The sequence below is a fragment of the Echinops telfairi genome, unplaced genomic scaffold, assembly GCF_000313985.2.
Source record: "Echinops telfairi isolate 266 unplaced genomic scaffold, ASM31398v2 ScPeMD7_7410;HRSCAF=8448, whole genome shotgun sequence".
NCBI classification, from domain to species: domain Eukaryota; kingdom Metazoa; phylum Chordata; class Mammalia; order Afrosoricida; family Tenrecidae; genus Echinops; species Echinops telfairi.
In genome coordinates, this window is record NW_022111310.1 from 20,760,713 (window position 1) to 20,784,353 (window position 23,641).

Consider the following 23,641-nt stretch of genomic DNA (forward strand, 5'->3'; position numbering starts at 1 on the left):
CAGAGAACTCCTCAAGAAGAAGGACACAGTGGGAAGGCTTGCTTTACCTGACTTTAGTACATATTATACAGCCACAGTGGCCAAACCACATGGTATTGTTCTAATGACAGATAGTCAGACCCATGTAAAAAATGGAAAATACAGAAATAAAATCATCAGTATACAGAAAACTGAACTTTGATAAAGGCCCAAAAATTATCAAATGAGAAGCTGATGGCCTCTCCAACAAGTGGTGCTGGAAAAAATGGGTATCTACATGCAGAAAAATGAAGCAAGACCCTTATCTCCCTCCTTGCACAAGAACAAACTAAAGGTAAATCACAGACCTCGAGGTAAAACACAAAACTATTAGGGCCATCAATGAAGGAATTGGAACCAACATGAGAACTTTGGCAGAGGGAATACATAGGGAAGGACACAAATAGAGATGAGTCACAGATTGACAAGTTGGATATACTGAATTAAAAACACCTGTGCACATCAAAAGAATTCACCAAGAGAGTAGTAAGAGAGCTCACAGACTGGAAAAACATCGTTAGCAATGACACATCGGACAAAGGACTTATTAATAAAACTACAACACTCTGCTAGCTTCCAAATAGAAAAAAACTAATTGCCCACTGAGGAGGTGGGCAAAGGACCTGAACAGAAGTTTCACAAAGGCAGAAATCCAAATGCAAATAAAGATATGAGAAAATGTTCCCAATCATTAGCCATAAGAGAAATGCAAATTAAAAAAACAATGATGTACCACCTAACACCCTCAAAGATAGCCCAATTCAAAAAATCAAAAAGCAACAAGTTTTGGAGGGTCTGTGGTGAGACAGGAACTCTTGTCCACTGCTGGTGGACCAGTCAGTATGTACAGCCGCTATGGAAATCGATTTGCGAAATCTAAAACATGGAAATTAAGCTATCATATGACCCAGCAATCCCCCTACTGGGCATATAACCAGAAGAGGCAAGAAGAAACCACGGCACATCAGTGTTCCAATGTTCATTGTGGCACAGTTCATAATTGCAAGGAGTTGGAAACAACCCAAATTTCCATCAACTGACGAGTGGATTAAAAAGCTGTGGTACATACATACAATGGAGTACTACGCATCTCTAAAAAACAGTGATGGACACATGAAGCACATCGCTGCATGGAAAGAACTGGAGGAAATTATGCAAAGCGAAGTAAGCCAAGCAGAAAAGGACAAGTAGAACATGAATCTGCTGAGGTAAGCTTAAAAAAAAAAATCAAAAGGTAGTATGGCACAGGCCAGACAAAATTCAGGGATATATATGGTATCCAACTGAAAAGGAGGGGGAAAATTAATAAATACACAAATAAATAAATGGGTATCAGGGGAACAGGGCACTAACACATCCCCCCCTCCCACCCAAGGGGAGAGTATTGTTTATACTTCCACAGGGAAAGAGGGATCAGACTTCAACTCTGTGCTCCAAGAGCACATGAAGCAGGAAATTGGTAGAGAGGTCAGAGGGGCTGACCCCAATCCCAACTATATGGACAGCTGCCCCTCCCCCCAGAAGGACAGCACTAAAGCTACAGCTCAGGGAGAGGGACATGTTTGATTAAATGAAGGGGAAGGAAGACAGAGTGGAGCACATCCTGACCCAACAAGCCCTGCGGACGATATCCCCGCTCAGAGCAGTCAATGCAAAGAGAGGACCATATGGCTGACCCCACTATGAGACATAACTTCCCTCATTGACCCATAACCCTACAGGGGACAACACTGGAGACACAGCGTGGGAATTGCACCTGATCTGACCATACCACTCGGAGGCAAATCACTAAGGGTGTGCAACAGAAGATCAAGGGGGGCAGAGCAAGGAAGTCAAGGGGGAGTACAAAAAATAGACTTTGGGGCCAGGGTGTGGCATCCAATCAGACTGGCCTGGAAAACACTCCTAAAGGTCAACAAACAAACCTTGAACTATTTTTAGGCTTTTCTTTTTTTTGTCATCATTTTGCTATTAGTGGGTTTTTTTTTTTCTTTCCTTGCTTTGTTTTGCTTTGTCTTGTTTTTTTGCATATTATTATCTCTGCAAGTCTATCTAGATAAGATAGGCTGGATAAACAATCTGGAGGCAGAAACAATGGGATTGATGGTTCCAGGGGGACATGGGAGAGGGGGAGGGGGTGAAAAGGAAGTGGTATTAGCAAACCCAGGGACAAGGGAACAAGTGATCCAAAATCAGTGGTGAGGAGGGTGTAAGAGACCTGGTACAGCTTGATCAAGGGCAACGTAACTGAGAAGAATTACTAAAACCCAAATGAAGTCTGAGCATGACAGTGGGACAAAAGGAAAGTAAAAGGTAATAGAGGAAAGAACTAGGAGGGCATTTATAAAGGTCTAAATATAGGCATGTACATATGTAAATCTATTTATATATGATGATGGGGAAATAAATCTATGTGCAAATACTTATAGGTTTAGTAATAAGGTAACAGATGGACATTGGGCCTCCACTCAAGTACTCCCTCAATGCAAGAACACTTTGTTCTATTAAACTAGCATTTCATGTTGCTCATCTTCCAGACAGGATCGCTGAAGACAAAGGGGGTGCATCAGCAAATGTGGTGAAGAAAGCTGATGTCTGTCTGGTGCCTGACTGTCAAATGATATAGCATCTGGGGTCTTAAAAGGCTTGAAGGTACACAAGCGGCCATCTAGTTCAGAAGCAGCAAAGCCCCCATGGAAGAAGCACACCAGCCTGTGTGATCATGAGGTCCATGGCATCAGGCATGAAAGAACTAAAAATCATATCATTGGGAATGACAGGGCATGCGGAGTGGGGACCCAAAGCCCATCTGTAGGCGACTGGACATCCCCTTACAGAAGGGTTGCGGGGAGGAGAAGAACCAGTCAGGGTGCAGTGTAGAAACAATGAAACATACAACTTTCCTCTAGTTCTTAAATGCTTCCTCACCCTCCACTATCATGATCCCAATTCTACCTTACAAATTCGGCTAGACCAGAGGATGTACCCTGGCACAGATAGGAATTGGAAACACGGGAATCCAATCAGATGATGATGGGGAAATAAATCTATGTGCAATGATCGATGGTACTCGGTAGAGCCTTGTAAGAACACTGACTTTCAGCCAAACTCAATGAAGAATCACTGGGGGTGTTGAGGCCAAGTCATGGTTCCATCTCATTTGTATTTTGCAAGGACAGAGACATGTAGGGTAACAGTGAAGCTACTTAGATGATACATGCGATAATCCAAGGAAGAGCTACTAGAGATTGGGCCAGGGTGGTAGCAGTGAGGGTTAAGAGAACTCAAGCTTAAATTCATGGCCATTGCATTGGTTCCAACTCACAGCAAACCAATAGGGCAAGGTAGAGCAGCCTCTGTGGGTTTCTGAGACTGTAACTCCTTACAGGTATAGAAAGTCTAGTCTTTCTCCCTTCGGCAGTAAAGAGAAGTAATAGGTATTCAAGATGCTGCATTTCATTCCTTCCAGTTACTGAACTCAACATTGAGGGGAGTGAGCAAAAGAAGCTGCAGGCCCTGCCCCTTGCATGTTCCAGTGTAGTCAGTGACTATCAGAGAGGAGGACTGTGCCATCTTCCCCACGTGCGTGTGTTCCCAGGCATCTTCTCACTGTCATTTGACTTCTTCCTGACTCTGTGGTCTATTATCCTCCTATCACCCAGCTCAGTCCCATTGTCCTCCAGGTGAAGCACAACCACCTCAGAGCGTGTGCACTGGCTGTCCCCTCTCCTGCAGCTATCTGCAACATATGCCTCTGTTCCCACAACTTTTCCATCACAGGCACCTTGACCAGCCGGCTTCAATCTGCAGCATCTCCACTCCCCAACATTGATAACTCTCTCTTCCTGCAGTGTATTGTCATAGCACGGGTCACCTTCCAACACAAAGTGGAGTTTGTTTATTGATGGGTTCTTATATTTTAATGCCTGTCCTCTTCTTTACCACTAGAAGGCGAGCTCCAGGATGACAGGGTTGTGTCCGGCTGTTCAATATGTCAATGTCGGACAGTGTGCTCAGATTAGGTGTTTGATCAGTACTGTGTGGGTAGAAATCCAATAGATATCAATGAATGCCAAATCAAGCTCACATGTCAAAGCTTAAATCAACCTATTAGAACAAGGGTGGATACACTCCTTCTATTCAGAACTTAATGGTAAATATTCTTGGTTTTGCATGCCATAGGGTCCTTGTCATGTCTGCTTAACTCCTCCATTACAGCAGGGACTGCTCAAGAATGGGCACATCTGTGTTCCAGGGCCTTTTAAAGCAGTAGTTGGACTGTAGGCCATAGTTTTTAGACACCTGCACTAGACAGTAAACTCTTTTGGGCCACAAGCTGGGTCTGTTTTGCTTTCTGTTGACTCTTCAGCATACTGCTCAGCATGTTACATATTAGTATTAGTCAACAAATATTTCCAGTGAATGACGTTTACTTCTGTCCTTGCTCTTCATCACAACACTATTAGAATTTGCTAAAATGATGGACATGCTTTTTCTCAGTACTGTCTAATATCACAATCACTAGCCAGATGTGGTTTTGGAACCCTTGACATATAAGTATGATCAAGGACCTGGACCTTAAGTTTTATTTCATGTTAATTGGTTTGCACCTAAATAGACCCATAGGACTACTATCTATCATATTGCACATGATAGCTGCATTACAATCATTCCATTGCTTTATAACTTAACTATAGTTACCCCCTTTCCAGGAAGCCTCCCCTGTCTGCCAAAGATCATAGCAAATTGTGTGTGTGTGTGATTCCACTATATATAGTTCTTCCATTAAATGATGTTTTGATCCACAATTGAAGAAGACGAGGCTTTCTACTATTGGTAAGAGTTACAGTCTCAGAAACCCACAGGAGAAAATCTTCCCTGTCTATAGGGTTCCTGTGAGTCTGAACTGACTCCGTGCCAGTGAGAGATTTGTTTGGGTCCACACCGCTAGGATAATAGGCCATGACCACTGAGGTTTACATACTAAGCATTAAGTTACTTGCTTAATATGTTTTATCAAGGTTCAATCCTTATAAGAATTTTTCGAGGATTTTAATGTTAATATTACCTCTGCTTTAAGGTTGAAAAACATTCAGCTTGAGGAAATAAGCAAAGTACACAGGTCATATAGGTGCTAAGTGGAAGGAAAGGTCTTTGCATGCCTGTCATTAGGATCTAGAGCTCAAGCTTGCCACCACCACATGTTGCCTCTTACTAAGTGTAGAAACTTGTACTGGTCCCATGTGCATATGTTATCTCTCTTTCTAGAGACAAAGAAGCATTTATCATCCTCTTGGTAGATCCTACAAATTCAGCGTTGGCATACTATTGGCTTTCAACCCAGATTTGTAATACATTGACTTACAAAGTATTGAAAGCATTTAAAAAAGCTTTTTAAAAGAAGAATGCTTAGAAGTTTTGGAAAATAATAGGACATATACTATCCCAATGGGCTACACCCCACTCTTGTCAAGTCATTCCTAGTTGCCCTCTAGGTCAGAGTAGAACTGCTCCACAGGGTTACTGAGACTGTATGTCTTTACTGAAGCAGACAGCCTAATTTTCTCCTGTGGAGTGGCTGATGGGTTTGAACTACAGCCAAATGCTCAGTCACTGTGCCACCAAGAGCTAATCTAAACCCCGGTAGGACAGATTCACAATTATAAAATATCTCCTCCAAAGCTGGGGCTCTTCTCCATTCTAGGGTCTGGACCCCAGAGAAAATCATCAACGATGTCTCAGGATCCTCCTATATGCAAAATGCAGAATGCGATTTTCATTCTCTCACAACCACTTTCTTTAGAAGGCAAACACAAAGACCGCCTCCCTGCCAAGTTCACAGTAAGAAATGGCGGGTGGTCTCTTCTGTAGATCATTCTGAACATCTTGTCTTTCCTACAGTTTGCTCCCGCAAGTTCCCTGACATGTTTATGCCTTACCTCTGACACAGATTGTCCTTTTCAAAGGACCTCAACCCTCTTCCACAACATAGCATTTTACAACACATTTAAACCACAGATAGCAAGACTCCGAAACAGAGATATCAAATGTTTACTCTGCAACTCATAAATGCTGTCACAGGTCCACCTCTCAGTTCTGCACTTCTTCCTGGTCCCCAATCCAACTGGGTCTTTTTATTTTTTTCAAGTTAATGTGTTCTGTGAATTCTTTGTCCATAGGATTCATGCTTGCTTCCAAGACTTCTCCACAAAAATCTATTAAAGGAAGAATGCCTCTCTCTTGAAAGGGCTAATCACCATCTTACACACACTGACTCATCAAAACAATAGATTGTCTTTTCAGTTTGGACCTATATCCTAGCTGTGATAATATATGGCCTCACAGTTGCCAATCAACTACCACAAGGCACAGCTTCGTTTATGAAAAATGAAGGTAATAATAATAATAATTACCTAAAAAGTGCTGTTATAATGACCAATACGGTTATGTAAAACATCAGCATGGTACTTAGTGCACAGTTAATTGAATAGCAAATTGTACATGTTATTATTATCTCTTCAGTATTCAGGTAGTTCCTGATAGCTCCTCAAAAGTCTACCCTACCTCTTTCAACTAGAGACTGTTGTCCACTCATTCCCATCTGCTATTTATGGATAATGAAAGCAAATTAAATGGATCAATCTGCTGTGATAAAAGGGCAGGTTTAAGAGACAGTTTGATCCTCTTGTCTTTCTTGTCTGAATAATAAAATAGGACATTCATGAATTGACACTCGGTTGAAGTGAGTGGTGTTCATTGCAGGTCTGGTCCAATTCAGAAACAGGGAATGATGGGGTAGATTGTGGATCATCCTGATTCCGTGGAGAGGCTGCTTTTCTTAGTTGAGGCCCCTGGGAGTAGCAGCATAGTTGGACATGAACAGATCAAGAACAGAAACGGATAGCTCTTACTTTGTTTTGAGTTCAAGAAAGATAGGTAGTATTCCTATCCAAGGGAAAGGGAAATTTTCTGAAGAAAATGAACTGGACCAGCTGACTTCAGTACACACATTTGAGACACACTGGCATTCTTCTGCACACTGAGAAGTGTCCATGGCACAGATGCTAAAACTCTGCATTCTACCCATTCATCAAGCTTTGGCCATTAAGCAGGTGGAAATTGCTTTTTCCCCTCCCTCCTTTCCACTCTCTCATCCTTCCTAGCAAATATATATTTATACAGAAAATATTTCACTCCCAGAGATAGCAGCAATACACAAGTTCCATCTCCAAGACTTATCTACAAAGATGTCTTCTCTGTTGTGCCAGCAAATTGGTTCTCTGTAGATCTCAACTCATTTCACTATGCATCTTGCCAACAGCCTGTCTCATTCCAACCCCACTGTGTCCTCAATAAACTTCCCATGGTGCAGCCTTTTCCAAGGCAGGGATCTTCTCCATCCTTCCCCATTCTTGGACTTTAAAGCTCCATAAAGTCCTTGTATCCCTTTACATTTTAATAATGCAGGGCTCATAAAAATAAGAGAAACAATCTGTAAACATTAGAAATATTCAATGCACTATTAGGCAGCTATATGACATAAGCGCACACACTATGTTCTCATTGCACATCCTGTTACGAATGAAAAGCAGCTGCTGAAGACATGAAAATAAATGGAACATGATGGTGAATAGGACTGGGGTTCCTATCAATTGTCAAAGAGAATTCAATCTGCCATAAATGCCACTTACACACTGTTTCAATCATACTTATGTTCCAAGTTATTAGTGCCTAAAAGGTCAGAGAAGCATAGATTTTTGAGTAGGGAAATATCTTAGGAATTATTTAGGGCTGTAATATGCATTTTTCTACTAAGTCACTAAGTGACAACCACTAATTTGGTTATTGTGGCCCTCAGTCTCATCGATTAGATGAGTTGACCTTTAGGGACCTTTCTTATTGCTCTAAAATCATGCTCTCCTTTATCCCCTTGTTAAAGAAGAGGAATACGACATTCATAGAGTGTGACATCTCAATGCCACGTGTTCAATTTCTAGTAAGATTGGAGCTAGGTTTGAGAATATGTGACTTTGTCATTGCAACATTTAAAAGTCTTCTTACGAGAACATAGGGAGAGACCAACAGATAGAAATGTCTAGTGTATTGTAAGTGTCGGCACCAAGTCAGCAGTCTAAAGGGCAGACACTACATCTTATTTTCTTCTCACACAATCTAACACAGTTAAACGTGGCTGGATTAAAGGTGTCTTGTGCAATATTTTTAATTAATAAAGCGCAAAGGATTGAAAATCTGATCATGGAGTGCCACTGTGTATTGACTGTCCACCATTTAATAGTTATTATGAAAAGTGTATTCAATGGATGTGTATATGGATTGTGATAAGAGTTGTACGAACCCCCAATAAAATGATTTTAAAAAGAAAAAACAAAAAAAGAAAAGTGTATTATAAATTTTATTTGTCTCCTCATCCTTACAATAACACTGCACATTTTAATCCCTATGTTTGTGTTTATTTAATAATGGTGGTGGTGGTGGTGGTAAGGGAGTTTTGCATCTTAAATAATCTACCCTAATGCTTACAAACACTCTATGGAGAAACAATGATTGGCACTCAGTTCTGGGCACTCTAAAGGGCATTTGAGTTCATGCTGGTTTACTAATGTCGGAATGAACATATATGTGAAAGAGTAATTTAGTGACTAAGTGAATTGTTTTCTCTGTCACATGCCACAGGTATACTGGGCCACACAGCTAAAGAATTCCTGTATAGAACTTAGTACAATATCACACATGCCTGGGCCTTTATTAAAGCAGCTTCATCATAAGACATTGCTCAGGATGACATTCTTGAGAGTCGAGGTCTAATCACTTGAATTGCTTATTGTTATATTTTATGCGACTACAGCAAGTTGTAATGGAGTATTAATTTTTTAGATCTGAGGAGATGAACTAATGGTAGTCTATGGCGGAAGGGAGCTTAACGCAATCTTCTCTTCGCATTTCCATGCATCACTAGTTCCTTTTGCATCTTAGTCTGTGAGATAGTTAAAGTTTATTGGGCCAACCTGGCCAATAAACACATGCGGGGTTAGTTGACGGGCAGAGAGATAAATGGCTCAGTGAGCCTCACCTTTCTGGTTCTCGGGTCTCTTGCTCTCTGATGGTCAGACCAGGGTAAAGCTGCCTTAGTCAGTTCCCTGCTTTAGCTGGCAAGGCTCACTTCCTGCAAGACATCCCTGAGGAAAAGCCATATGGATCTACCCTGATGCAGCCCTGGGTGCTGGAGCACCCGTATGGAGACCCCCTGCCAGTGCTGAGATGCTTACATGTTCACTGACTCGGCTTTCCTCCTGTAGTCGGTGTCATTGCATGTGTTTTGTGAGAAGGAGGAGGACTTTGTGGATTGGTGTCAGACATATGGGCTAATGTTGGACTTGTGGGCTTGGGATGTTTTGGCTTGGGATGTTTTCTTGATGTGCACTTACCCTTTATATAAAACTCTCTCTTCTACATATGAGTTTCTGTGGCTTTGTTTCTCTAATGTACCCAGACTAACACAGTCCTCAATTGGTTTGCTTTCAGAGCATCTCATGGTGATAGACCCTTCTTTATATCACTCACCAATTTTGCTGATGTGCACATGATACCTGCGTGAACAAGACATTGGGAAGTAACGTTAACAATCAACTCTATTGTTGAGTTCCGAGATCTTCCATAGTCATCCCTGAACTCCTAGGAAAAGACAGCTGATTTGGGTTGGGACTTAAGACCAGGTGAACTTGGATAGCTCTCTCCATGCTTCAAGACACTTATCTGTTCTTCAGTGAGCAACGTAATCCACCGCACTTCCCTCTTCCTTCTGTTACTTCTGCCAGATTCAAGACCTAAGACAAGGTACAGAGTTTTTGCCAGAACTTCCCCCAAATCCTAAATCTTGATGGAAGGCACAGGGAGCAAGCGCAGCTGTTTCCTCACGCAGTTGATTCCCAAAGACCACTGGACACATGTGGATGGCAGTCTCTCTGGTTCAGAAGCTAGCACCTTCTCATCAAACCCTTTGGGGGTTCTGAGAGTTTGGAGATTTTTTTCCTATAAACTGTCTCCCTCCTCCCTTGATAACTTGGATTTTCCAGATTCCTCTATCCACGTCATGTCCAGTACCTGCTCCAGATGTCAGCTCCATCGTGCTATTCTCTGGACTGTGGAACCGACCCAAGTGGGCCCACTCTGGCATTTCTGTTTTTTTTTAATTATGAACGTCCCTCTGCCTAAAATACTCTCACTATTCACCTTTCATACCAATTCTACTTTATACGTTAAAAAACAAAAACAACAACAGAATGTGAAGCCCGTGAAGGCAGGAACATTCTTCAATTTGTCAGTGAAGTTTCATAGCCCTTAACCCACAGACTTATGAGCTAAGGAAACTGGAAAATCTTTATTGAATCAAATTAACAACATTTAACCTTAAAATATTATTTCATTGTAAATTGTTCACTGTGAATTTAGTGGGGGTTTACATTTTAGAGTTGATTCGAATCAAATGGAGACATGTCTATAAAGTGGGTTTGAATCACAAGCCCCATGAAAATCTATGCAGTTATCACGTATTTCCCACTTGGACTTCATACCTTTGACACAAGTCCCATCTATTTACCTTGAGTTACTTGGCTGAGTGAGGTGATTCTCCGGACACCGGGGTGGGAAAGATACACGGATGAATAACACACAGCCCCTGGCTTTAGGGAGCTCACATTTCAGGAGGAAATGGCTTTCTGAGTTTTAATCAGTTTTTCAGTCATCAAAGAACCTTTATGATGCTACCGAAGAATTCATCCATTCTACCTACAGGGGACAGGAGGCAATTAAGCCTAAGTGAGTGGAATTGTGGAAAATAATTAAAAGGTAAAAGGAATTTCAGGTGGAGGGAGGAGCCTGAACTCTAGTCAGATGGTTGGATGTTGCATGGGGTGTTTGGAATAAGATTGCGAGTGTAAGCACAGAGGGGAACACAAAGAGAGGCCGTGAGGAGCAAGGGAAACCACACTCTCCTAGAGATCATCTGACTGGCTTGGCTACTAGACAGCTCTTGGCGGCCAAATTTCTCTAGACAAGAAGAATACTTCATCAGAGTACATGTATGTAGAGGAAGAAACCAGCATTGGTCATAAAGTGGTCTCAAAGACATTAAAAAGGGAATTTCTTTCCTCCCTCCCTCTCTCCGTTCTTTCTCTGAGGACTAATTATATGTCAGGTAGTATGCTAAGATTTAAAAGGTACAGACTTGAACAAAACATACCCTTTGCACCAACAATTATCCTCAAGAAAGCACGCAGTCTGGTGGCCGAGTCAAACAAGAAAAGAGCAACACACAGTGAGAGAAACAAAGAACTTGACATATGGAAACACGGAAGGCTATGCGAGCTCAGGGGCTGACCCCTTATTTCAGCCAGGCCTGAAATGCCTATAGGGAGGAAAAGTCTTTCAGTCGAATATTTTAAAAAAAATAAAAAGGAGCCTCTTCTCCCAATAGAATTGGGCAGAATGCATTTCAGGAGGAAGTCCTGGCCTGAGAACAGAATAGAGACATGGGCAGGCACTGGGACTTCTGGGAACTGCAAGTGGCTGGAATGGCAAATTGAGGCAGAAGATGAAGCGACAGAAGTGAGCACAGTTTTCTGCAGATAATTACATTTATGAATTTGGTAGGCAGATTTATGAATTTATGAATTTGGTAGGCAGATTTTTTGTTGTGAAAGCATACTTTGGGAAGAATGGGACATTTTTGGTGTAGGGTTCGAATCCATGTTTTCCATGTTGCAATTCTTGCTTTCTGGTTCAATTCCCAGTCAATACATCTCATATGCAGCCACTCCTGCCTGCTAATAGAGGCTTGCATGTTGTGAAAATGCAGAAACGCTTTCATCAGCGCTTCAGAACTAAGGAAATTAAGCCAGACTAGTAAGCAAACCCTGGTGATCTACTTTCAAAAACCATCCAATGATAACCCGATAGATCACAACAGTTTGATGCAACTGATCATGGGACTGGCTCCGGACGAGGTAATATTTCATTCATTTGTGCCTGGCATCCCGATGAGTTGAGGACCAGCTTGTAGGCAGCTGACAACACCGACACCACTTGGTAGGAATCCTGTTTAAACCTCGTCACATCAGGTGTGCTCCTTAGGCCAGAAATTTGAGTAACACCTGACCACAGTGCCATTGGTAAATGGCAGGCCCCACTCCAGACCTGCTGAGCCTTGAGGCACTGGCTGAGTCATGGGCTCCACGGTTTAAATATTGGTCCTGCCATCTCTGAGCCATGTGGCCTTGGCCCTGTCACTGCTCATCTCTAGGCATTGGTATCAGCAGTCTAACTTTAAACAGGTGGAATTAACACATTTTAGTAACCTTTCCAGCTTTAAAGTGTGTGTGGACTATTGTTTGTGTGCGTGTGTTTAATGCCAGAGGATACTGGTATCTTTAAGACTGGGAAGCACATACTTACTCTTGGGATGACTCACTGTTTAGAATTATGTCTTCAAGCCTACACATGATGGAGAAGAAGAGCACAAGCCATAAACTCACATATGAAGGCAGATCCATTGGGAAACCAGGTTAAAACCTTGGGCACTGACCATTCGGCCAACTGGGATTGCAAGGGGGGAAGCCAGAAACCCTACATAGGGTTTCTAAGACTGAAAACCTTTAGAAGCTCAAACAGCCTAATCTTGCTCCTTGCGAATGGCTGGTAGTTTTGAATGGTCAACCTTTTGGTCAGCAACCCAATGTTTAACCCACCGTGCCACTAGAGTTCTTTTCATTAAAGAGATCTCTGTTCATTGAAGTGTCTGTCTGAACTCTTCTGCAAATTTGACTTAAAGACACACTTAGAAAGGGATCTTCCTCTAAGCCATGGGCTGCTTGTGTCTCCCATTTATTGAGCAACCCTGATGAACCGGACATTGTCCAGTTACTGATTGTTTGTAGGCATACTTATGTGCTGTGACTGATTCAGCTTCACACCCATCCAGTATTGATTCAAAGCAAGTCACATGACTCTTTTGGTTTCCCAATGCATATAAAAGTGATTTTATAGCTTTTTATATTTACACTATACTCTATGGAGGAGCTCTAGTGGAACTGCCGGTTATATGTTGAAAAGTTAACTGCATGCAATGTGAATAATTCTAATCCACCAGCTGCTAGGTGCTACTTTCATTCTTGCTTTCAACAGAAGAAAATGGATAGTCAGAGAGACAGTCTCTTGCTAAAGAGCAGCCAGCTACTGAGAGGCAGAGACAGAACCAGAGCCTGGATGGAGCAGACCCTTCACTTTGCTAGAGTTGGACTAGTTAGTCCCTGTGGTTGCCCTGACTCTGTGAGTCTGTGGTCCTCGAAGCATTTCTTCCATCTTTGGGAACCTGCAGTCTATTGGATTGGAAAACTTTTACACAAAATATCTGATTTCTTTTCTAGTCTGTCCCTGGGTCCCCAAGTGAGGCTCCTCGTCGATTGGTTGATTGCTCAGAATTCATGATCATAGCCCACACATTCCTCCCTCTCCCTCCAGCCGGTCACACAGCTCACCAGTTTCTGGGTCACATAGCTGTTCGCAGGCATCTGTCGTCCTTTGTCCACACAGGTCCCTCACCCATGGCGAGGTGGCATTGATCTGGTAATATAAGGAGAGCTTGGCCGGGTTCAACCAGTCAGAGATGTCCAGGTAGCTGCCTTCGCTTACCACGAAGCTGCTTCCTGTGGGTGAACAGAGAGAAAGACAGCTACTCCCTCCTCGAATTTAGGGTGCAGATGTACCTTTCGGTTGGCACTGCAGACCAAAAACACAGACAGGTGGATACAGACTCCCTCCTTGCCCCCAGGTGGCCCATTCCCACTGGCTATACGCAAACACTGGAGCTTCAAAAAGTTCTCAAACAAGTCAAATGGGAAGGTAATGGAGCGTTTCCATGAACTTTTTAAAGTCCCCATGTATGAAGAGGAGTTAGCACATGGCATCCATAGTGTTAGGAGCCAGAAGAGAGGCGGATCAGGCAGGAGACAGCGCCCCCTGGAAGTTAAGAGCCAGGACCGGAGGACTGAGGCAATGTGGCTTCATCCTCACTCATTGCCTCTGGCCTCAGTTGCTTTACCTGTAAATGTGAAGATTATAAGGCCAACTCAAAGGTGTGCTATGACATAATTGTTATAGGTAAAATGCTTAGCTGATAGCTGTGCTGTTTTAATAAAGAATGATTAAATATTACCTCTTACAAGGAAAATCAAAAAGCAAATGACCATGCTACCTAGATATTGCTTCTAGAATTCCTCAAAAAACAAAACAAACCCACTGCTCTAAAGTTTATTCCCATTCATGACAACCCTGTATAGGGTGTCCAAGGCTTTGTAGGAGCCTTGGTGGCACAGTGGTTCAATATTGGGTTGCTAACCACAAGGTCAGTAGTTCAAAACCACTAGACGAGACTTTCCATTCCCGTAGAGGTACAGTCTCAGAAACCCACAGGCACAATCCTACCCTGTCCTTCTATGTTAAAGGTGTTTCCTTCACTATGAGTTAGAATTGGCTTGATGGTAATGAGAGGAGGTTTTAAGGCTTGATCAATGTTGACAGGAGATAACAGTCTCATCTTTCTTCTGTGGAAGGAGCTGTTGATGGGTTTGAGTCACCTAGCTTGTGGTTATCAGTCTGACCCTCATCCCACAGCACCACCAGGGCTCCTAATGTCCACAGGGGTCAGGTGGGCGACGGCCATGAGACATGGTCGAGTAGAAGGAAGACCACCATCCAGCCCTCCTGGATCAGCTTTCATTTTCCTTTAGAAAGAGAATGAGTTAGGAGGTGCAGTGCAATCTCCCGTTGGCAATAAGGTTGAAAACAGCACTGAGTAGAGAACACAGTGGCTCAGTGTGCGGAAACAAGAGGGCATCTTATATGTAGCTTGGGGCGATGGGCCACAGCAGGCTCCACCAAATGGCACAGCTGTGACAGGGCTGCAGACAGTTCTTGCTATGGGGGAACCAATGCTGCAGGGGACATGGTACTGCCAGTTTCCTTTGAACAAGGCAGAAAATTCAGATTTCTAGTATAGCCCACCACGTTTTAGATGATTTATGTTTGCTCTGGAAAAGTTGTCGAGGCCTAGTGACAGAATCCAGCATTATGATTTTTTGCTCTGATATGTTCCTCCCTAATCCTCACATGTGTATATATATATATGCATTTATGTACCTACATATATATAAACTACATGTATATACAATGATCTAGATACGTAATATATGCACACAACCATTTCTTTTTCTTTTTTCTTTGGTCAAGGCATGAAGCCCATCCGGAGGGGCTACATATTGCCTATCAATGATGAGCACAGATGCAGTAATAAAGCAGACAGGAACAGGAGCCCAAACAAGACCAAGCTTCACAAAGGCAGAACTGGAGAGTGGTTCTCAATTCATGGCTGCCCAAAGGACTTCAGTAGCAGGAGCTTTTAAATGGATTTTCACAATGTACATGACTTAGCTTCTCTCTCTAAGTCTGCCTCTCTCTACCTCACTATCAACCAGCAAAAACTACTGACAATTCCCCAAAGAGGGGCTAATGGTCTCATCTAATCAACAGCACAATGGTTTGGTGAAGTCCCTTTGTTGTCCAGGTCACACCAGACCTCTCTGCTCTCCTAAGCGCCTCTGAGCTCATTAGCCCACTGTGGTCAAATGGGCAATTGCTAGGGAGATGGCCAGACCTTACCTGGCCACCAGAGAATCTAAGGTAAAGAAGTTCTACGTTAAAGGTGTTTCCTTCTATGAGCTTAGCAGGCAATGGTTACCTTCTCAAATGCACATGAATACCATGGTTTATATGCACCCTATGGCGTGAGTTCTGAAGTAGAGCACAATGGGTAACACAAGCTTTGGTGAGGATGAAAGAGGAGTCCATGAGAAGCAGTAGATAGGATCAGGCTCTGAGATAAGAAAGTGACCATATTGGAAGTTGGCCCTAAAGTCCTTGGCAGCGAAAGCAAGATAGAAGTCTGCTGGATTTCATATTTCAAATGTCTGGCAAGAGAAGATATGCAAATCTAACTGCAAGCCAATCGCCCGCCTTGCTGGAACTAAGCCCAAGCAGAAACATGTCATATTGGTCCTTGTGCAAGGCATCGGACATCAGTATCAACCACATATTTTCCTTTTAAAAAGCACAGTCATGCTGTTTAAATGGATAATTCTTGTATTTATCCCTACTAAAGGCTGAGGGATGGGTATTGAATTGTGTCCCAGGGCTGATTTTGACTAATCTCATGGCTTCCGTGAAAGCTGCATCATACAGGGAGATAAAGAGAACAGAGTCAGCAAGACATAGATTCAAATGGGGGGGGGGGAACCTTATTTTTTCAGTGCTGCTGTAACAGAAATACCCCAAGTGGAGGCTTTTAAAGAACACAGTTTTGATTTCTCATAGTTCAGGAGGCCAGAAGTTCAAAGTCAGAGTTTGGCTCGCGGGTGGGGGGGTGAGGGTGGAGGGTGGGGGGAGGGGCACATGCAGGGGGAAACTTGCTTGTCTATTTCAGCTTCTAGCAGTGCGCCATCTTTGGCATTTCGGGGCTTGCAGATGCACCTACAGCCATCATCAGCAGACAGCTTCTAACCCCTCCTGCATCCACTTGCCTCCTTGTTCTCACTCAGCCCCTTACACCTCAGCGGGGATCAGGCTTTGGACCACTGGTGGACCTACTGCACCACCAGGACTCCCCATTGCATGAAATGCCTGGCCAGTAACAGATTTAGAGGTGGATCCAATAATGTCAGCCATGGATCCTCAGGGTCATATTCCATACAGGCATACAGAGGAGAGAGATGGTTATGCCTTGCTGCCTGGCCTCATTGATTGTTGTCCTTTGCCAAGATCTAGCTTAAAGTCCAACTTGTGTCTGATTTCTCTCTGACCCACCTTTCCACTTGTGTTCTTTTTAAACTCCCAAGATATATCACTTTAAGGCAGCTCTTTCCACACTTTCCAATCCATTGGCTTCAAATCGATTCTGACCCACGGCCACCCTAGGTTACAGTGTCAAACGGATGCTGAGGGTTTGCTTTAGAGAGCGATGGGGCTTTGCTTTCTACTCCCATGAACAGTTACGATCTCATGAACCCACAGGGACAGTTCTGTTCCTCCATTTAGCATCAGAATGGGCTCGACGGCAGCGGGTTAGTTTTGGGAGGGTTTTCTTGGCATGAGTCTGCATGGAAGTAGATTGTGAGGCCTTTCTGCCTCTCCATCAATTGGGTGGGGTTCACTGACCCACCTTTTGGTTAGTAGTAAAGCATAAACCCAGCTGAGCCTCCCAGGGACCTTGACCACATTCTTTTGCACTATATATATAATATATATAACTATAACTATATATATATGATCTGTGGATATATATTTGTTTTATTTCCCATGTTTGCCGATAATATTCTCCAGGGATTTGGCCTTTGCTCATTCATTTCTAGGTCTATTTCTTACACTGAGAGGCAGTTAATAAATTTTGATTCAATGAACCCATGGATGGATTGTCTTGGTAATTAAGTTTGCCACCAAGTTATATGATGTTGCTCTCTGATGTCTCTTGTGCCCTGTCACCCACCGTTAATTCCTCTACCTGTGTTTCTACTTGAGCTTCCACATCGCAAGCCTCTGAGGTGACCAGGAGACAGGACTATGAAGTTCAATTTATGGTTTGGAAGTGGGGAGACTTTTGAACTTAGAGGATTACAAAAAAATTACCCGGTGGAAATAGAGGAAAGAATTAGAAAGCAAAGGATGTTTATAGAGGTTTAAATACAGGCATGGACATAAGTAAATATATGTATATAGAATGATAGGGAAATAGAGCTATATGCTTATACCATTTTTTCTTTTTAAATCATTTTATTGGGGGCTAATACAACTCTTATCACAATCCATCCATCCATCCATTGTATCAAGCACATTTGTCCAATTGTTGCCATCATCATACTCAAAACATTTTCTTTCTACTTGAGCCCTTGTTATTAGCTCCTCATTTTTTCTCCTGCCTCCCCACCCCATGAACCCTTGACAATTTATGAATTATTATCATCTTGTCATGTCTTATACTGTCTGACATCTCCCTTCACCCACTTTTCTGTTGTATATGCCTATACTTATATGTTAAATATTAAGGCAGCAGATGGACTTTGGGCCTCAATGCAAGAACACGTTGTTCTGATAACCCAGAATTCTGTGATGCTCACCTTTCTGACAGGATCGCTGAAGACAAAATGGATGCATAAGCAAGTGTGGTGATGAAAGCTGATGGTGCCAGGCTATCAAAAGATATAGCATCTGGGGTCTTAAAGGCTTGAAGATAAACAAATGGCCATCTATCTGAAAAGCTACAAAGCCCACTGGATGAAGCACCCCAGCCTGCCTCTAGTTCTTTAATGCTTCCCCCTCCACGCCCCCGCGCCCCCCCCACTATCATGACCCCAATTCTACCTTACAAATACGGCTAGACCAGAGCATGCACACCGGCACTGATAAGAGCTCACAACCCAGGGAATCCAGGACAAATAAACCCCTCAGGACAGATAAACCCCTCAGGAAAGTAGTGATACCAGGAGTGTAGGGGAAAGGTTGAGGGAGAAAGGGGGAGCCGATCACAATGATTGACATATAACCCTCCCCTCCAAGGGGACAAACAACAGAAAAGTGGGTGAAGGGAGACAGTTGATGATGTAAGACATGAAAATAATAATAACTTATAATTTATCAAGGGTTCATGAAAGCAGGAGTGTGGGGGAGGGAGGGAAAATGAGGAGCTGATACCAAGGTCTCAAGTAGAAAAAAATATTTTGAAAATGATGATGGCAACATATGTACAAATGTGCTTGACACAATGGATGGATGGATGGACAGTGATAAGAGCTGTATGAGCCCCCAATAAAATGATTTTTAAAAATTATCTTGTGGGATCAATACAGAGGCATTTCTGCTACATAAACCCATATTAAAGTACTTTGAACTTCCCTTCAATCAAGCATTGAACTTTGATTTCATTAATTCACTGGAAGATATTTATTAACTCATAGTATACACCAAGCATTTTATTGAGTACAGAATTGATCAGAAATGAGGATCCCTGACAGTGTAGTGGTTACACACTGGGCTGCTAACAGCAAGGTCAGCAGTTCAAAACCAACAGCTGCTCTGTGGGAGAAAGACGAGGCTTTCTACTCCCGTAAAGAATTACAGGGCAATCCTATCCTGTCCTTTAGGGTCTTTATGAATTGGAATTGACTTGATGGCAATGAGTTGGGTTTAAAAAAAATTTTTTTTAGTGAATCATGAAGGGGACTTGGCATAATGGATGACTCCACTGCTGAATGTTAGACTGTTAATTCAAAACCACTTTGCACTCCTTGAGAGAAAGACCTATTGATGTGCTTCCGTTAAGATGGCAGCCAAGAAAACCCTATGGGTTCATTCTGCTCTGACGCATGAGGCCATTCTGATTCAGAATTGACCAGTTAGCACCGAACAATCACAGCAAAAAAGGCTTCCTAACCTCTTCCCTGTGGGGACTCCTCCTATCAGGAGGAGATTCCTCCAACCTTACGGTGCACACACAGAGAAGAATGTACAGAGGGAAATGTATCTGATATCCAAAACCCCTGCTTCTCAAAGGAGCTTGAACGATGGTTGAGGGCCTGCTTTGGATGTTGACAAACCTGGGTTCAACTTCTAGTTTTCTTCCTTATTAGCAGTACAAATTTCGCTGCTTCATTTTGTCTCTGAGCATCATACTTTCCTTCTGCAAAATGGGAGCAATCATTAGCCTGTAAGGCTGCATAAGAATTAAGTGTGCAGAATGTGTAACTCATTCATTCCAGGGACCATCACAGAGAGAGCACAGTTGGTTGCTGCAAGCCATTACATCTACAGTATAACTCGGTATATGATCTTTTAAGAGAAGTTACGGATAGCCTGTTCTTGATCTAGAGTCTAGACTCTTCCAAAGAGATACATAGTTGAGAGAGATCCATTAACTTCTTTGGAGTTGCTGGTGGTTTTGAACTGCTGACCATGTGGGTTGCAGCCCAACACATAACTGCTACTCCACCAGAGCTTATTATTGATAAACAACCCTAAGCAACTTACTGGAGCCCTGCAGATGTAGAGCAAGTTGTGGTCCACTTGGGCAGCAGTTCGAAATCATCAGCAGCTCCGAGGGAGAAAGACTTGGTTTTCTATTCTTGTTAACAGTTCCAGCCCTGGAAACCCACAGGGGGTCACTATGAGTCCACATTGACTTGATGGTAGTGAATTTGGGTTATTTTGGATCACCCATTGTAATTTCACAAACAATGCATCTATGATGTGCTCGATTCTGTTGTCCAGGCTTCGGATGAGTAAAACACGGTTTCCCTCCACTGAGAGTTACGAAGCCAAGAAAGGAGATCAGGGTTGGCAACTCTACGACAAAATGTTAGTGCTTTCCAGTTCCTCTCTTATGTTCGAATTGGGGACCATACCTTTTTAAAAAATCATTTTATTAGGGGCTCATACAACTCTTATCACAATCCAAACATACATTAGTTGTATAAAGCACATTTGTACATTCATTGCCCTCATCATTGTCAAAACATTTACTCTCCACTTAAGCCCCCGGCATTAGGTCCTCATTTTTTCCCCTCCCTCCCTGCTCCTCCCTCCCTCATTAACCCTTGATAATTTATAAATTATTATTTTGTCATATCTTTCCCTGTCTGACTTCTCCCTTCAACCACTTTTCTGTTGTCCATTCCCCAGGTAGGAGGTCACATGTAGATCCTTGTAATCAGTTCCCAATTTCCAACCCACTCTCCCTCTATGCTCCCAGTATCGCCACTCACACCACTGGTCCTGAAGGGATCATCCACCCTGGATTCCCTGTGTTTCCAGTCCCTATCTGTACCAGTGTACATCCTCTGGTCTAGCCAGACTTGTAAGGTAGAATGGGAGGAAGCTTTTAGGAACTAGAGGAAAGTTGTATTTTTCATCTTTGCTACATCGCACCCTGACTGGCTCGTCTCCTCCCCGAGACTCCTCTGCAAAGGGATCTCCAGTGGCCTACAAATGGGCTTTGGGTCTCCACTCCACACTACCCCCCTCATTCACTATGGTAATATTTTTTGTTCTGATGATGCTTTATTCCTGATCCCTTCAACACCTCGTGATCGCACAGGCCGGTGTGCTTCTTCCATGTGGATTTTGTTGCTTCTAAGCTAGATGGCCGCTTGTTTACCTTCAAGCCTTTAAAATCCCAGACACTATATCTTTTGATAGCCAGGCATCATCAGCTTTCTCTGCCACATTTGCTTGTGCACCCATTTGTCTTCAGCAATTGTATCATGGAGCTGGGCACACAATGATATGATTTTTGTTCTTTGATGACTGATAACTGATCCCTTTGGCACCTTGTGATCACATAGGCTGGTGTGCTTCTTCCATGTGGGCTTTATTGCCTCTGAGATAGATGGCCGCTTGATTACCTTCAAGCTTTTAAGACCCCAGCTGCTATATCTTTTGATAGCCGGGCACCATCAGCTTTCTTCGCCGCTTTTGCTTATTCATCTGCTTTGTCTTCAGCAGTTGTGTCGGGAAGGTGCCAATTTAATGGAAGAAAGAATGCCAATTTAAGAATTTATTGAATGCCAATTTAATAGAAGAAAGTATTCTTGCATTGAGTGGAGGCCCAATATCCTTCTGCTACCTTAATACTAACCCTACAAATATATGCTCATAGACCTATTTCTCCATCCTCATATATAAATATATTTGCATATACACATTCCTTTATCTAGACCTCTATAAATGCCCTTTGCCTCCCAGCTCTTTTCTCTATTTCCCTTGACTTTCCTCCTGTGGGGACCATATCTTATTGAACTCTGCAGTCAGCATCTGCTTCGAGTGTACCAGAGGTTTAAAAGACATAGAAGATTGGGGCATGCATATATGTGTATGTGGGTGTGTGAATACATGTGTGGGAGTGGGGGTGGTGGTTATGGGGAGAAAGAGAAAAGGCTGGCAAGGATCTTTCTATGTGTAAATTCTGGCATTACTTTGTGAATAACAACTACATAGAAGAAGAAGAAAAATGCATTTACCCATCTGTCTCATATTTCCTTTGTTTTCCTCTGGACTCCTGATTTATTTTCTTGACTTTAGACCAAAAGTAACTTCCATTATCGGGGTGCTCTGAGATTCTGTTCTGTGCTCAAATAGATCTCCCCAGAGATAAACGATTGAAATGAATCTCTGCCAACATTTCAACTTCAAAATGTCAATAGTCCCTTAGTATATATGTGTGTGTAGACACACACACACACACACACACACACACATGCACATACACACACACATATATTCCCTCCCCCTGGCTCATGGAAATATACGTCATCTAATTAGCTAAATGAATTTTCAGTTGAGCCCAATCATTTCCTTATCTAACATCTGAAGCCCAGCGTTGCTCTGGGGAGTACATGGGCACAGAGGTCCTCATTAACTCTGATCCTCAATTACATTGATGACCAGCCCGCTTCTGTAATTGTGCAGCACAGATCAGGAGTAGGCTGGGGAGCCCAGGCCACTCTGTACTGTTCCCTGAGAAGCCAGGGACATATAGGCCCCCAAAGAAAGAGAAAGCTACAGAGGAGAACTAAAAATACTACAGAATATGATATCACCCAACATAATCGCCTGGCGAGCCAGGAGGCAGCTGCAAATTCCTGTCATTACACCTCGAGTCAGGAGACAGAACCATGGATTGCACATCTCGTAAGAAAACCGGTCATAATGGGGAATGGGGAGCTAAGAATGAAGGACAGCATGGTTGATTTAGTGGGGTACACAAACCAAGTACTGTGATGTTTGTTTCCACTTGAGCAGTTCTTCCTTTTTCTTCTCTTCTTTGGGGAAAAACAACCATTGGAGGTATCTTCCTCTTGTCACATCACATGCCCCCCACCCGCCCCCTGTCTTGGGCTTGGGAGCAATGTCTTCCTCCTGCATTGGATGAAAAGCCAACTGCGTGAGGAGGCAGAGATGGCAAGCTCATTCCTTTTTAGCCCACTAGGCTTATGGACAGCACACTCATCCTGATCCTCTTCTTGGTCCACAATCTACAAGTCAGGCTTGAAACCCTTTACCCACCTACCCTCAGCTGGGGGATTTTCAAGGAGCAAGAGCAGGTCGATGTCAGCGATCCCTGCAGCAGGGTGACTGTTGGCTATGAACTAGAGGAAGGTTTGTGTGAGGGGCTATTGCGGGCCTGGAGAGCTGGGAGCTCAAAGTCTCTGTGACAGCATCCGCTCTGAGAGTCGCTCTCTGCATGAGTGACACTGTCTCTCAGTGTCTATGAGACAGTGATCAGCCACTATCTCCAGCCTTCACCTTGGAGGCCACACCCCCAAAAGGAGGTACCATCAGACTTAAACTCCTGTTCCAGCTAATTGTCTCTGTCTGTGTCATATTTGACAACAAATGTCTGTCAAGCTTTTTGTTTAGCCATTTCTCCATGAAATAACCGTGTGTGTGTATGTGCACGTGTGCATGCAAGCATGCCATGGATTTCTTTAGCAAGCTGGTGAAGCATTAG

The 23,641-nt window shown here is 43.1% G+C and overlaps 1 protein-coding gene across 1 annotated transcript in view; it reads right to left on the reverse strand.

The window, feature by feature from the left end:
• ASTN2 (astrotactin 2) overlaps positions 1-23,641 on the reverse strand; it is a 1,157,183-nt gene that overhangs the window by 651,983 nt on the left and 481,559 nt on the right. Inside the window, exon 7 of the mRNA XM_045296567.1 lies at positions 13,572-13,739. Coding sequence (XP_045152502.1) covers positions 13,572-13,739 — 168 coding nt within the window. The remainder of the gene's footprint in view (positions 1-13,571; positions 13,740-23,641) is intronic.